General features: G+C 39.1%; 2 protein-coding genes across 6 annotated transcripts in view; one reads left to right on the forward strand and one right to left on the reverse strand.

Moving 5' to 3' along the window:
- The window catches only part of APPL2 (adaptor protein, phosphotyrosine interacting with PH domain and leucine zipper 2), a 35,198-nt gene extending 25,302 nt beyond the window's left edge, over positions 1-9,896 (forward strand). Inside the window, exons 10-21 of the mRNA XM_039720021.1 lie at positions 630-788; positions 1,815-2,003; positions 2,319-2,361; positions 2,439-2,495; positions 2,610-2,698; positions 3,128-3,280; positions 3,404-3,456; positions 4,257-4,431; positions 5,077-5,113; positions 5,332-5,472; positions 6,134-6,181; positions 6,961-9,896. Of these exons, the coding sequence (XP_039575955.1) occupies positions 630-788; positions 1,815-2,003; positions 2,319-2,361; positions 2,439-2,495; positions 2,610-2,698; positions 3,128-3,280; positions 3,404-3,456; positions 4,257-4,431; positions 5,077-5,113; positions 5,332-5,472; positions 6,134-6,181; positions 6,961-7,089 (1,273 nt within the window). The 3' untranslated portion in view covers positions 7,090-9,896. The remainder of the gene's footprint in view (positions 1-629; positions 789-1,814; positions 2,004-2,318; positions 2,362-2,438; positions 2,496-2,609; positions 2,699-3,127; positions 3,281-3,403; positions 3,457-4,256; positions 4,432-5,076; positions 5,114-5,331; positions 5,473-6,133; positions 6,182-6,960) is intronic.
- The window catches only part of WASHC4 (WASH complex subunit 4), a 57,499-nt gene that overhangs the window by 9,966 nt on the left and 31,117 nt on the right, over positions 1-16,416 (reverse strand). The window contains exons 27-34 of one of the 5 annotated variants that reach the window (XM_039720004.1): positions 16,201-16,267; positions 15,410-15,496; positions 14,754-14,901; positions 14,502-14,598; positions 13,835-14,031; positions 12,800-12,899; positions 11,502-11,577; positions 8,493-9,093 (exon numbers count right to left, since the gene is read on the reverse strand). In XM_039720004.1, the coding sequence (XP_039575938.1) occupies positions 11,510-11,577; positions 12,800-12,899; positions 13,835-14,031; positions 14,502-14,598; positions 14,754-14,901; positions 15,410-15,496; positions 16,201-16,267 (764 nt within the window). In that variant the 3' untranslated portion in view covers positions 8,493-9,093; positions 11,502-11,509. Of the gene's footprint in view, positions 1-8,492; positions 11,578-12,799; positions 12,900-13,834; positions 14,032-14,501; positions 14,599-14,753; positions 14,902-15,409; positions 15,497-16,200; positions 16,268-16,416 lie in introns of those variants that run through there. The other 4 variants (XM_039719994.1, XM_039719986.1, XR_005628747.1 and 1 more) reach the window with 4 other exon arrangements.

Raw genomic sequence — 16,416 nt, forward strand, 5'->3', positions numbered from 1 at the left:
GTAGTTCCATTGTATTTAAAAATGGAATTTAAATAATTCTTATTCTGACATTCAGTGATGGAGTGGAAAGGCATTAGCTTGCAAAATATGGTCTAATTTACTTCAGACCTGATGTTCTCTGCATCACACCAAAGCAGAACACAGTATTATAAACAAAGAATTAAAGCTAAAGTGAGACTTGAACTATAGATTTTGTTACTGTATTGTTCTGAATTCATGAAAATCCATGACCAGTTAGTAGGTGGTGTCAAAGCAGGAATTCCTGTGTGTTACAGCCTTGGAGGCATTAGACAGTTCTGAGAAAGCCAAGAGATCCTCTAGTACACCCTGTTTTGAACTATGCCATTATAGTAGGGCAATGTCTGTATGTGTTCATCAGTATAAATTCTTAGAAGCATTACTTTTAGAAGCTGTCTCTCAAAAAATAACTCTCTCAACATTTCTCAGTATCACAAAACAGTATTTCCTATAACATCTATTAGAAAAATAAATTCCATCTTTGCACTACCCTCCAAGGTAATCTCAGATGGTGTTTTTGTTCATTTTGGCTTACAGATGTTACCTGTATCCTGGTATAAATGGGTAATGATGGCTTTGGGTTTCTTTTTGTGTTGTGGTTTTTTTTCCAGTATACAAGGAGAGCTGGATGCCGAAGCTGAAAAAATGAGAATATCCCAGCAGGACTTAATTGCAGTTAATGAATCTGTTTACACCCCAGATTCTGATGTAACTTCACCTGCCATCAATAGAAATCTCATCCAGAAGGCTGGCTATCTAAATCTTAGAAAGTAAGAAGATTGTTGTTATCTCCTGATTTTGTTTAGTAGCTACATTTTTGGGGGAAAGGTCATAAAGACTCCTCAGGTATTGATGTTTGAGGGTCCTAAATCAGTTTGGTAGCTCTACTTTTCATCCTCTGAGTACCTCTGTCATCTTTGGAAATGTATTTTTGAAGCTTTAACCAAATTAGAGGCATTTGAGACTATTTTTCTGAAAACAGAATTTTGCTTCTGATTGAATGTACCTACAGGAAAAATTTCCTGCATTCAAGTGGCTAAAAATTAGAAGCTGATGAGACTGGGTTCAGATTGTTCCCAAATCTTAAATGAGATATGGTGTTTACAAAAGTAGCTATATTTTGTAGTTAACATATGTTTTCATAAGTGACCTCTTTTACATAAATAAAAGCCTTATGGACAATGCAAGTTTGTAACTTTGAATGTGTATCATATGTAGAATTATGTCTGCAGATTTTACATATAAAATTTTCCATAAACTTCCACACAAGTTGGGTATATTGGTGGCATATAATAACCCTATTTATGTGATTGATTAAATATCAGTTTATTATTTTGTTTATCCAGTAATTTTTTTCTTTGTGAGTGTACATCTAGTAATTTCTCTTAGTATTCCAAAAGCTGGATTACGCTATAATAGGACTCTATAGCTAAGCAAGAGATGGACTCTGAGATACTACTGCAGTAGATAATTTTTTATATTATGATTCTTTGTGCTGAAACTACATAGTATTTCATGTCAGTTACTCAGTACTCTTTTATTCCTTAGCTAGAAGATACGATTTTTAACTTGGATGTTTGGAATTAATTTATTTCTTCAGCTTTCATTACGGATTAGTTTCGTCTAGGAACAGGTGCTTCTTTTTCTTCTTAACAGAGATCACTAAAAAAATGCCAGGGTGAACATGAAATTGTTTAGTATCAGGCCATGTTTGCAGTTTCATACCTGTTACTTCTAAACAGTACTTCTAAAGTTCTAAACAGTAATGAGTCTTTATCACTGCACCTTCTTATCAGTAAAACAGGTCTGGTGACTACAACTTGGGAAAGACTCTATTTCTTCACTCAAGGTGGCAACTTGATGTGTCAGCCAAGGGGAGCAGTAGCTGGAGGATTGATTCAGGACCTGGATAACTGCTCTGTTATGGCTGTGGACTGTGAAGACAGAAGATACTGCTTTCAGATCACTACTCCTACAGGCAAAGCGTATGAGACGGGTTTTGTTTGAGGACAGTCAGTCACACCTACCCCTTCAGATACTCTTTCCTGTAAAACTTGCTTGGTGTAGTAGTAAGCTTTTCTGGGTTTCCAGAAGGGTGTTTCCAAATTAAAAGCATACCTTCCATCCTCCCCCACAAGTGCCTGAATGGACCTTGTGGTGTCTTTTAGCTGCAGCTTATTCCTGATTCTTGTTCCTTTGGTAGTTAATAGATGTAAAGCTTGGTGAAATTACTATAAGCACTGCAGTCAAACAGTCCTGGTGTCCACTGTTAGCACTTACACACTGTGTTTATATTTTAGGGGTATAACTCTTCAAGCAGAAAGCAAGAAAGAATATGAGGAGGTAAAAATATTTTCTTAATATTATTATTCTTGCATACAAGTGAGCTTGAAGACTTCAGTTTCATTTTTCCCTTCCAGTGGATATGTGCCATCAACAACATCTCCAGACAGATCTACCTTACTGACAATCCAGAGGTGGGAGCTTGTTTTGATCTTTCAGTCCATTCCTTCTACTTGCTCTCCCATTATTCTTCAACATGGTAAGGTAAGCTACATGTCTAAAAGAGCTGTTCTGTCTTGTTTTCATAGGCAGCTGCAATCAAATTAAATCAGACAGCCCTGCAAGCAGTGACTCCCATTACCAGCTTGGGAAAAAAACATGAAGTTCAGCACCCCAGGTAACGTTCTCCCTTGCATGGAGCAGGGACCGTGTGCAGTTGTATTGAGCCCAGGGCTGAGGGTTAGGAAGATGTTGGGCTTGTCACTGAGAAGTGTAGACACAAGTCCAGGACTCTGCTGGTAATGCAGCTGGGAATATAGACAGGGCAGGGAGACAAATGGCCACCTGTTGCTGAAAGTCAGCCCACACTCAGAGCTGATCTGTATTCAGGTTTAATATACCAATGTTTATTTTTGTCCTAAATAAGGTTTAAAAAAAGATTTTATTAGGGTCCTCAGTAACAGGTAAATAGGAAGATATCTTACATGTCTGCATAGTGGTTCAGTCCTGCTTTGTATTTTTGAATAATCTTGTTTCTCTTCCAGAGCAAAAGGTAGGGTGTCACTGATGGATAGAAACATAATTTTTTTCTACATTTGCATTTCAGCCAGACTGTAAAGAATATGGAAAATGACAAAATAATTCCCAGTGGATCAGCTGGCATTCAAGACTCCACACAACTCATTGCTCCCGGAACACCAATTCAATTTGATATTGTACTGCCTGCTATGGAATTTCTGGACCAGAACAGAGGTGGCAGGTATGGCCAGAGACAGTGATCCATCACTGTAACAGTTTGATTTCGGGCGAGATTAAGTATTGCAGCATCTGTTAGTGGTGAGGACCAGAATCTGTAATTCAAGTTTTAATTCTTATTTCACAGGCGTGCAAACCCATTTGGGGAATCTGAAGACAGCAGCAGAGATGAGGAGGAAGGTCAGTGCTTCTTTCATCCAGATAAAATCAGCCATGATTTTACCTACCCAGAGTCTCTTAAGAAAAGCACCTGACACCATGGAGCAGAAGTAACAGATCCAATAATAAAGTGACCTTCCTGTACTAGCATGTGTAGGACTTGGCCCTGGCTGTTCTCCTCTTCACCAGTGCCTGGAACCCACAGCCTTGTCAGAAAGCTGTTCTCAGAACCAAAGCAGTACCTACTGCTCTGAACTTCACCCTGCTTTCCCTTGCTCACCACCAGCCATAAAGGGAGCTTGATCAAGTGATGACTTTGCTGCATAATGGCTGCTTAGTTGTCATTAAATCTTCTAGTCACAGTCAAGGAGCAGGGAAGGATTTGGTGAAAACCTCACTGGGCCCAGCTGCATGGAAGGTCAGAAGGATATAGAAGAAAGGGAAGAATGTAAAGGCTTAATGGAAGCCAAGGCTTGTGCCTAGTCATAAATTCACCACAGTTTATATGCACCCAATAGCTAAACAGGCAAGGGAATTTTACTAGCTGATCAAATGAAGCATAAAGACTTTGACACTTCTAAAGCTTCCAACTGCAACTGCAGTAACTTCCTTCCCCACCTCCACACTGCTGCCTGTTCACACAGTTTGAAACTGGGTCAGGGCACTGTGTGACTCATGGCAGAAAGCCACCACTCATGACGGTCACCAACCACAGGCTTACTGTTGAATTTCCAAAGTGAATAAAATAATTCCATTGATACTTTGAGCTACTGGAAAATTGAAATAGCACAGTGAAGGAAGTCGTGGCTTTTCTCTTGCAGATTCCCTGCTGCAGCAGATGTTCGTGGTTCGGTTTTTAGGGTCCATGGCCGTGCAGTCCGACGAGACGTGCGAGGTGATTTACGAAGCCATGAGACAAGTGCTGGCTGCTCGGGCCATTCACAACATCTTCCGCATGACTGAATCCCACCTCATGGTCACCAGCAAGAACCTGAGGTACTGTAAAAGCCTTAACTTGTCAATAGTCTGTTCTCTTCATACAGTTTGTGATTTATTATGTATTGTTTGCTTCGTTTTTCTAAGACACACAACCTTTGAGGAAGCAAGATCCCAAGAGTCACCTTACCTAGAAAGAAATGTCTCTTTCCTTATTCTGTGGTACCTAGAAATGATCATCCAGACCAATTGTAAGAATGTCCTATCAAAATCTAAAGGATGTATTGGGGCTACAAGACCCTGCAAAGATAAAAAAGAAAGATGCAAAACAATGACTGTTTTGATGTAAAATCTCTTTCCTAACGCTGTCCTTTGACAGTAGTGTCACTGTAGAATATGCTGATGTCAGACATTCCCTTTAGGTGGGGTGTGTTTGTGTCCCTCTGCATTTTGTGTTAGCTCATGCACTCAGGATCCTTTCCAAGTGACTCAGAAAGGTGCTCTGACCTTTTCCTGTCAGGCAGGTGAGAGTCAAGGCTGAGATTTGAATCTTGCCAGTCACAGCTACAGCACCTGATTCTGTGCATATGTTTCCTCATCTATAAAACTGCTGGAGTTACTGCTTTTCTATTATAAAGGCCCTTGAAATTACCAGAAATCACTCTAAAATAATTTTCTTCTTTTTTTCCTTACATGTAATTGCAGGTTAATAGATCCTCAAACCCAAGTTACACGAGCAAGCGTAAGTAACTTTTTCTATCATAGCAGTGACTACTCAGTTAGATGAACCTGAGCTAACCTAACTTGAGCTGGTTAAAACAAATAAATAATTTATTTTACTTTTCCAGTTTGAACTCACCACTGTGACACACAGCAGTGACTACTCAGTTACATGAACCTGAGCTAACCTGCTAACTTGAGCTGGTTAAAACAAATAAATCATTTATTTTACTTTTCCAGTTTGAACTCACCACTGTGACACAGTTTGCTGCCCATCAGGAGAACAGGAGACTGATTGGCTTTGTGATCCGCCTCAGTGAGACTCTGGGAGAAGAATCCATGAGCGCATATGTTTTTGAGAGCAACACAGAAGGGGAAAAGGTTTGTGTAATGTTTAATAAAATAATTTGTTTAGAAAACAGGTCTGTGGGTTCTTGGCTTACACATCTGGGAAACAGTGCTCTAGAAGCAAGAGCAGCTCAATTTCTGGCCAAGAAAACATGTGTTAACATGCAAGCCTTTACTGGCTTATGTCTAAAAGGGACCAAATGAACAGATAATGCAGCAGCAAGTATAAGGAGGAAAGGAAGGGATTGCTAATCCCAGCATTTAGAGGTGGGAAAGTGCTGTGCAGGAGCAGCATGAACAAAAGGAATGTCACTATGTTGAGACAGGTACAGCTGTGAAGCTTTCACAGACAAGGCAGCCATATGTGCCAACACCACTGACTGCTGCCTGTTGTAACAGAAATAAGTGGGATGGAGAACTTTCGTTCCTACAAACACTTACATGCACTCCCTCAAGTGTGGAAATAAAGTCTGGTGACTAAAACTGGCCAAGCTGAGTACAAAGATTTACCATCCCCTGTGAGCTTTGAAGCTGAACCCGAGATAGTTTTCTTTACCAGTAGTTAATTTGCATAGCAAATTAGTATTCCACCTCTGCTTTTTAGGCCTGGTTTGAACACTAAGTCTGCACTGAAGTTGTGTGGTTTACTCTTAATCAAGGGAATGGAACTTTACATGTATTTTTTTCTTTGTAGATTTGCTATGCCATTAGCTTGGGAAAAGAAATTATTGAGGCACAGAAGGTAGGTTTGTTTCATCCCCCACATCTGTATGATACATCATGTTCTGGTTTCTAGCTGCACTGTCCAGGTGCATAAGAAAAATGAACTGCTACTCCTAAGGGCAAAGTTTTGCAGGCATTATTTAACATAGCAAAAATAAACTGTTTGATTTCTCAGTAATGTGATTTGAGAGAAAATGTGCCACCCCGGTCCAAATTCAAAATTACACAAATCCAAATGTTCATGTCTGAAAGAAAGGTGTGAGCAAAGTTTTCAAAAAACCAAACACACTCTTTGGGGATGATGTGTAAATCACACACACTGCTGTTTCACTTTTAGAAACTTAAATTCTTTCCTCACCTAGGCAGGAAAATCAGTGTTTTTCCACTTAAAATAAATGGCAGTTACCCTGTCCCTTGTAGATACATTTTATCTGTATAGATGTGACATTATTATTTGCAGTATGTTTTTGCTGCTAAGGTTTCAGAACCAGTTGGGGAATGAGCTTTTAGTCACAACCACTAAGCACATGTATAATAAATTCTTCAGACAGTTACTTTTCTCCTTGTTCCGTAACTAAAGAACAGCAAAATAAAGTCTCAAAAGAATTACTTTTTTTTTCTTCTTAAATATTCAAGGGTTATCTTTACTTACCCAAAAAGGTATTATTTATGTTTCAAATCTTTATTCTACAGCTTGTTAAAAAAACCCAAAGTTGCAAAAGCTTAGCAAGAAGTACTGAGAAATGTGTGTTCCTCAAAGGCTGCTGCAGCTTGCTGACCTCTCTTCTTTTTCTTCAGGATCCAGAAGCATTAGCTCAGCTAATGAAGTCTGTGCCATTAACAAATGATGGGAAGTTCATGCTTCTGAATGACTTGTCAGAAGAGGATGGAACCATGCATGAAGGAGGGGAGGAATCAGAAGTATAAGCAGCTCCTGTCACTTCCTGCAGCCTGTGTGGGAGCAGAAAAGCAGGGAGTCTCTTTGCAAGAATCTCTGGTTTTCAGTCACCTGCGGCCAGCTGCCCTTTCCTGCTGCAGCAGAGTCCCTCTGGATTTACAGTGAAAGCACAGCAGGACTCGAGGCATTTAGCATTTGTGAATGTGTAGGGTGGAACTGTGTCTGGGGAGCTGACAGTCCTGAGCAGGAGGCCAGTGCTGCTGGTGGGCAGGAGAGCACAGCTGTCAGCCACCGAGGGTTAATGGTATTTCTTACATTTACAGACCCTGCAGCCTCTCATTCCCCTGAAATTTGTGTGAGCTGCCAGCTCCTCTTACAAATATCAGGCCTCAAACTTCCCACCATAGTCAATTTTCATAGTTTGCATGATTATGTGCATCTGAATGAAGGTTAAAAATGCACTATCTACTTTATTTCAGATAAAGTTATTTTTAGTCTAGTTTATGTGTAACAAGATTTACCTTTTGTGTTAGCCTATTTACAAAACAATTTGTTAAACACTAAATTTTTCCTATTAATATAAACTATTTTTATATTGCATCTAGAATAAGCTTACAAAACAAATTTAAGTGCCTACTCTTACCTTTCAGGGGACTGCACTCTCACATTCTGTAATTAAATAATGGAAAAATTGTACCTTCTTGATTTATTATTCTAAATACCACTGACATGCAAACCTCAGAAGTAGGCAATGAATGTGGCATGTTAGCTGTGTGCAGTTTTTCTATGGTTAGGTTTGTTACCAGAGATGGTAATAGTAGGACAAATAAGTACTTTTATAGTAAAAATTCTTTGTATATTTAACATTGTGGTGACATGCAACAGCTAAGTCTATCACAACCCTTGGTTTTAAGAAACTGAGCAATAAAATGTTAGATTACAAGTCTACAATGTATTGACAAGTCTCATAGTACATTCCTGAGACTGGACACTAGAGAGATTTGGCTGATAAGTTTACATTTTTTTCCATCCTGAAAACATCAGCAACATCACTTTGCAAGAGCAAACAAAATAGACAAAATGAAGACCTGTTAGTGGGGGGAGGGTGTAATCTGTAGTATAGTTTATATTAATCAAGATAAGGTACCTAGAAAAAATGGCTGGAATTCCTCAAACTTAATTTAACTCTTCTCAGTCATCAAGAAACTAGATTTTCCATAAGCAGAATCTATGCAACAGTATCTGAAAGATCCCAGATTGGAAGTGTTTGACGTGGAATAAATCTAACTGAACTGGTTATTTAATGTTTAAAAGTACTGTGGAAGAAAACTGTTAGTAACTGACACAAAAACTTCTTTGTAAATAAAAGCTGAAGCTGTCTTATTAAGAAAATTATCACCCACTGAACTGGTGTTACTGAAAACACTGGGAATGAGGTTCTCAAAATCGCATTTATTAACACAGTTTTATATACATAATGTTCTCTACTCACAAACCAAAGAGACTGGAGTAACAAAATACCCTTTTGTACAATGAGTTAGGAAACATTAAGTATTACATTTGGTCCTTTGTACCTGAGAAGCTGAAAACAGCTGTTGATGGACGTCTGATGCAACTCACATGTTTTCCTGGTTCCAGGCTGCATTAGGACCTGCAGAAGGTGCCCTTCAGCACCAGGAGTTTGAGTACTGGGGCCATGCAAACCCTTGGTGGCAGGGCTGAAGGGAGCTGGGTGTCCACAACCCCTCCGAGAGCAGCTGCTGCACTTCCAGCAGCCTTGGCACAAGGCTGAACACCTGAGGGCAGTGGTGACAGCTGCCTGCTGGGGGGACAGCCTGGCCTTCAGCCTGTTCCTGCCCTGCCCCGAAGGAAAAAGCCCCTAGACATGTTTTATGTCCCTGCAGAAAATTCATCATCCTCACTTCTGTCACTCCTGGGAATTTCTGAGTTAGCATGTTTGGCTTAGTGTAGGGATTTTTTGTTTTAGCTCCATTGTCTCCTCTCCAGACAACCGGTTAGGGTCCATTTGGTTCCTGTAATTGTAACAGGAGGCCAAAAGCAACAGAAATAGTAGCACCACAGCGTGAATTTTGCCCCCCCTTCCATATCCTTGTTGGGAGAAAAAAAGGACTTAATGCAACTCAGTCACGTGACATCCAAACCCAGGACCCACCTTGGATTTCAGATGAGAAAAATCTTTCTGCATGTCTATGCTGCTACATGACAAAGAGAAAGAAGGAAATACAAACTACAGTCCTGTATTAGCAAGAATAGCTCTATTAGCACTGTACATGTTTGTGTATGTATATATTTTTGCCACACAGAGTATACATTCAGTTCTCCCAGATAAAACAGGCATCTATAAAAATAGGCTATGTCTTTCCTCTAGAATTTCCATCACCAGAACCACGTGAATTTGCTAACCACTGTGCATGAAGGCAGTGCTCAGTTCACGTTATGTTCAACTGCAAAGTCTTACCTTAGCAAGGCAATGTCTTTCAAAATTAAAAATGGAGAAGGGAAAATACAAGTACAGACTAGAGTGTGGGTTGTGTCTTGACTCCACACAGCTCCCTAGCAAGGCCATCCTGGGGAAAGGAACACCATCTGTGGGTGCTTCTGCCATTGCTGTGGAAGAAGGAAATGCAGCACTTGGCCATTCCACTCCACAAACTTGGGTGACTCCAGCAGAGATGGGAATGCAGAAGGATGTGCACAGCAACTGCAGCAGGATGGGAAGCAGCAGCAAGAATGCTGATCTCAGCAATGCTGCTGAGCATTCAGTGCGGGCACAGTTTGGTCAAAAAAAATGCACACTAATTAAAAAAAAAAAAAATCCAGTATCAAAGTAAAGAAGCAAAAATATAAATCAAGTAATGCAGCATTCTTTAGGGCAGTTATAAAATAAACTAAAAATAAAAACTTTAATGAGCCCAGCTGATTTTAACAGTCCTTGAAGCTTGTGTGTCATGTTCTCAGAACCAACAAATGGAACGTTCGTATCAGTCTGGTCTTTCCAGTTGCAACAAAACATTCATCCTTGCTGTCTGAATGTTGAAGTGACTGGCAGGAAAGGGTGAATCAGAAGCACGTCAGGAATTGCTTGAACCAATGACCCAAGAGTGGGTGGAACAATTTGAACCATTAAAACTAATATTAAAGAAAGTTTGGTCTAAAAATACAGTTTAAGAGTGCCAAAAAACCCCCCACCAAGGGTAGTTCTCTCAGCTGGACTGACTGAGTAGTTAGTTCTGGTTGGTAAGAACTAGAAGGGTGTTAATGTTCTGGGAGATTAAAACACACCTGTATATTTTAATAAAGGTGGTGTTTTCTTTTAAGTCTAGCTACTTAAGTTAGGAATCCGAGTAATTCTTGCACAATTCTTGCTCTAGAACCTCTACTTGCAGGCATGGACAGATGTTAAATAGAGTTCTCACAGTGTTCAGCAGCTTCTGAGCCTGCAGTGCAATTATTGTTAATAATCAGGCATGTACGACTGTATGAACAACACACGGTACAACAGACCTACAAAGGCTAGGAAATACAGAATTGAGGCTGAAACTTGCAATTAGGCACAACATGTTCATGAACTGTAAGATCACTTAATAGTTACAGACACCTCTCACAGTGTCTGGTCATGAAAGAAAGAGCTGATTGTGGTTTTATCTTGGCTCTGGATTTCCTTGCTTCTGCGGATGCAAATCAGACCTTCAGTATGAAATGAGAAGTAATTTGTTATGTTCACTTTTCTTGTTTTCCCATTCTTTGATAAGGGGGCAAAACCAGAGGGAAATAAATGTTCGATGGGATCCTAAGTTCCCACAGTACAAATACTGTCTGTAGTAATAACAAGGGGGTTTGGAATAGAACAGTAAAAAGCACTTGCATTTTGTGTAACAGATTTAACATACATTCACAACATACACTGTTACCCCCACAGTGTAATCTGTGACTGCATTAAATGCAACATGACTGCACAATGACATGTCTCAATCATTTTTTGGACAACAGATAGAGCCAATATCTGGATTCAGGGTTTTTTTGTGAAGAGATGCCAGTTCGAACCTTGGACCAACAGCCTATGAGTTTGGGATTTTAAAATTATATGATAGAGATGCGAGAATGCATCTAGAAATTAATAAGGATTTTTTTATCTGCACATCTGTACTTTAAAATAACTACCTCCAAGGTCAACATTTTATTAAATTATTTTCAGTCTAGAGAAAGTGCTGTAAATAATGCAAACTCCTGAAAAATAGGAGTTTCTACAGAAAATATAGACAAACATAGACCTAGCCCCAGTGGATGCTAGTATGCTACTGTACATTTTGTCTTGGATTTAACAAAGCAAGTAAATCAAATCTAGAGCTTTAACCCCCACAGAGTGTTACTGATGAAGACAAGGACATGAGTTATTTGAGTAAGTAATCATCACCCATACCAGCCATGTCATTTCACAACAGGCTCTGCAGGTGTAGAGTTGGAAAGATCTCCATTGCTTGCTTTACCAGATTCTTCTACAAAGATAAAAAAAAAAAGGGATGGATCATGTTTAACACTCTATTTGAAACAAAACCCCTCGAATTCTAGCATATATATATATATGAGATGCTGATGTCACAGGAACACCTCATGCTGTATTTCATGGTCAGCATATGCAACCTGACCTTGCAGCACAAGAAGTCCTGGCCCTATGAAGAAATTCATATTTGGGGTGAAAAGCTCTTCAATCAGCAGTACTTGTCTAAAAATTACATATACAATGCTCACACATTTTTCAGACTCCAAGTCCAAAGATCATGGCAGAGGGCATAGATATTATTACCATGTTCAAAACTTTCCACTCTGATATGCATTTCCAGCTTTTCTCCCTGCAAAACACATTGCCTGGGGAACTGAACAGGTACCACAACAGAGAATATTTGCCTAAAACACAATTAGCTGATGTTCTCCAGAATGGTCTCCTACAAAGTCCAGAGCAGCATGTCTATTCTTCCTACAGTGCTTGGAGTTCTTTGAATTTGGGTTTGTTTTTTTTCTTGCACTGAATATTTATCTGAGCAACTTCAGTGATTATGATAAAATATAAACTAATGTTAAAAGAATTTTTCTTTACAAACTGTTTTTCTAGTGCAGAAGAAAATTAATCTTTTTCTCCAGTGACTATAATATCACAGGTCACCTGTGCCTTTGTCAGAAGTACAGTGGAGAATTATTTACCAATTCAGTTTTTAACATACTACTATTCCCTGAGTTTCTAAGTAACTAGTGCCCAAACTGCATTTCTGTATCAAACATCGTTAATATCTACAGTAATTGCATAATCTGCTATGTAAGTTGAAAGCCACCTGGTACAACAGGTGAAAACCACTTTAGCACCACCTAAGGTTGTCATTCTCAACACTGGTAACTGAAGAGGTAAGCATGATGCTGAAGTTACTGAACTTAATGTTACTGCAAGTATGCAATTTTCCCTGTCCCAGGCTGTTTTCATCAGTTGGGTCTTCTGTGGTGTTGTTTCGGTTTTTTTTTCCACACCCCAAAAGCCCAGCTTGAAATTCACCTATTCCAAAGGACTTCTTGAGCTGTTCTTGCTGAGTCTAAATCACCCATGACCTCATAAACCTCTCTCTGGAATACTCAGTCAACCTATGAGCAAGAAAGCAGCTACAAAAAAACCCCTCTATTAAGGCACACAATCTCATTAACCAAAATGTTCTACATATAGGATTCACTCACCTTCTTTTTCTTTCTTTTCCTGACTTTCTTCTGCTGCAGTTTTATCTGCTCTGAAAAAAATTCTTGCACTACTTAGTGAGAAATATAGGAGTTCAAATTCCTAAGGGAAAAGAAAAGAGGCACATCAGTGTATCACAAATTTGTAGACAAATATCAATGGGATTTTTTATGAGCATCTTAGGCTCCTAGATTTCAGTATCTAAATCACTTAAATGCTCTTGAAAATCTTCCCCCTTTCATTCCTTATTCACATTCATTTTACAAAGCAAATGTCAAATTACATTAAAGGGCAACCTAAGGAAAGCAGCATCACTGCAATAAATCTGTCACTGATCTACTAAGGCTGAAAATGAGGTTTGTAGCAGCAGTGACAACAGAGCAACTAGCCCATGGAAAATCATGCAGCCAGTAGTTTAAACAACCACAAGCCTGATCAGTATCTGAACAAGGTTCAGTGATACAGAGGCATACAGGGCCTTATCTATTCCAATAAGACATTACAGAATGTAATCACGGGCTGCAAAAGTAGCCATCGATGGATTTGTCCCATAGGCTTCTCCAATCAAGAGAGAGAAAGCAGCACACCACAGATGAAACCTGAGCTGCTGTGCTCCAAAATTCAAATGCACCTTTCCTCTATTTGATAGCTAATGCACCATTCAATTTATCAGCTCAGAATTAACACACGGGCAGCTCTAAGGGTTCACAGTTATGTGCAATCCTTGTTATAAGAAGTTCAACCAGAAGATATTCTCTCCTATTTAAGCATGTATGGTTTAGTTGCATTAGATTTCAAATTCCATGGGACAATGAATTCCAATGAAACAGGTCTTCAAATATCACAAAAACCAATGATATTCTCCTCAGGTCATACACCAAGTCTTTATGCTCTTTTTGCACTGTTGCTGCAGTCAGTGCTCAGGATATTGCGCTCTCAATGAGCTCCATCAGAACAGTCACATGATTTGTGATGAATAAGTGCTGAACCCAGAACAGAAATTGTTACCAGGACACATAACCAGGCCCATGTTGTACCTGTAAACAAACTTCCAGTCGCTTCTGGGTAAGGTTCATAGTCTGTAGTAGTTTTTCATCTTGATTAGTGGACTGCACGTTCTGTTGCTTAGCTACTGCTCTTATTTCCTTCACATACTTCTCTCTAACAGACTGGAACCAGTGCAGAGAATCAAACTCCTGGTACTGATCCAAAAGCTTCAGAATGTAAGCCACACCTAGTCATTAACAAACCATGTACTGAAGTCAACATGCAATTAGCAAAATATTTTGTGAATGTTTTCAATGGATGAGCCTAAGTTAATAATTCCATGCAAATATAACTTAAATTGTTATTAACTTACAATTAATCTATCAGGAAAAGTCACAATAAAGAACACACTTAAATTTTTTAAAAACATCACTTCTCCAAATACTTGCATTCCTTGTCATATGGATGAGAACCACAAGCTTGGAAAGCAATTTGGAAGCATCAATATATGTTTAAACTGACTGCTCCCATACACATCTATTCCATGTTTAGGAAATTCTGAACACAACCATAACCCTGAAATCCATTGTGCTGAAACAAAGATAAATCCAAATAAATTATGGAATTTTAAGTTCTGGGCACAGACAAAATATAAACAAAACTTTTCTTGCAAATGTCCATTATGTTGGCTTACCCAAAGGTTAGTGAGAAACTTACCCATGGCAAACCCATCATCAGTGAAAGCTGCTCCACTTTTGTTCTTCTTATTCAACTTCTCCTTGCAACTGATTGAATGCTCCACAAAATTGAGGGTCTGAAAGAACAAAAGGTTGTCTTGGAATCACAAACTCACAAACGTCACAAAGCACTGTCACACATGCTACTGCAGTCTAACACAAACCATTTAAACACAGCCCTGATCTGACAGGAGCGTTTTGAAGCAAGCCCCAGTGCAATGCAGACACTGACCAGGGGCGGAACGATGACGTAGAAGTTCCGCAGGTGCATGTTCTTGGTGCTGCGGAACTCGGGGGCGAACACATCCACCAGCATTTTGAAGTACTCTGTTCCCTCCGCAAAGTTCCGGGTCAGGTCACCGAGCACAGAGTCCAGCTGCCTGCAAGGGATGAGCAATGAGTTCCCTGCTTCTGCTGAAAATCCTTCTGTTTACACACCTCTTGGGATAACAACCCTCTCTTTGCCCTTTGCCAACGTCCACAATCCAGGATTTGGGAGAGAACCCTCCCTCTACAGCCCATGTGAATAGTGGGTTTTGATTTCACTGTCTCAAAAGAAGGCCTATGAATAGAACACTTGCATCTTTTTTATCTAAGACACTGAAAATTTTAAAAGTAGAGCTCAGGCACACAGTGAGGAAAGCTTGTCAGCCTTTGAACAAGGATTTCTTCAAGAAATCAGGTTCTAGGTCTATTACTATCAATGCTACTTCACATTTTCAAAACAACTGCTTCTATTTTCTTTGCTTTGAAACAAATATTTCTGCATAAAGGCAGCAGAACTTTTAACACATACACAAATAACTAATAGCTGCATTTATAAACATAAAATGACAATTTTCTCATCCCACCCCTGCCCCAGACCTCAAAAGCATGATATTAGTGTACCTTGCTGCTTTTTGTGTTTCTTCTGAGAGTCCTTCTTCTTTCACCAGCTCTTCAAAGTTAACAATATCTTCCAGATCAGGAACAAACCTGAAAACTTACTCTTTGTGAGGATTATGCTCAACTGTCTGTTGAGCTAATCTACCCTGATTTATAATTTACTTAATTTAATCTTCTGGGCTTGAACTTAGTTCAAGTTATGTCATATCTGTCATACATTCTCATCCAGGCATTATTAACCTCATTTCACAGACACATGATTAGCTGTACTTCTGTTTTTACAGGGCTATCATCTCCTCTCTCTAGCACTTCATACTCGTGATGACTCTGTGTTTGCTATTATTTGCAGGAAAACCAACTATTTCTTATTATGTAAAAGTTACTATGTTTTAATGACCTTTCATAAACACAGACAAAATCTGTACAGAAAAAGGTATGAAAGGAATGTGTTTTCCAAATTCCTCAAGGTTTGTATTATTTTTCCTTAATGCATCCTTGAAATTATTTAACATTACAAATTGCTGGCTTAGGGACTGTGTTACTAATGTGTACATTCTATTAACTCTTTTGCCATGTTTTTCCATAGAAATTGTTTAATTTTTAGTGATTTATGTCCATGACTGTACAGTGTTGAATCCCAGCACTGTCTTCAATAATTACACTTAAATGGAAGCATATGAATGGAGCTTTTCAAAACTGATGGGGAATAGGTAAGAGATAGGGAATAACAGTAAGAATAGAGAGCAAGGGGAAGAGAAGGAGCTAAGAGAAAAATGAAATATTTGTACAAATACCTAATGGCACTACTGCAGCAGTGAAGTCCACCAGATCTTATCATTCGTACATAACCCATAGCATTGCCTTTAAAAACAAGAAAAAACAAGGAAACCATTTATAATTACTTAAAAACACACACACTCTGCATAGCTCCTATAGGCTCTGAAATGCAATTTAATGTTGCCATGTAGTTCTGGTGCAGAACTTGGCTCTGAAAGCTAAGTTATAGAAGT

Source organism: Passer montanus, unplaced genomic scaffold (genome assembly GCF_014805655.1).
Source record: "Passer montanus isolate IOZ18808 unplaced genomic scaffold, ASM1480565v1 scaffold106, whole genome shotgun sequence".
Classification (NCBI taxonomy): Eukaryota; Metazoa; Chordata; class Aves; order Passeriformes; family Passeridae; genus Passer; species Passer montanus.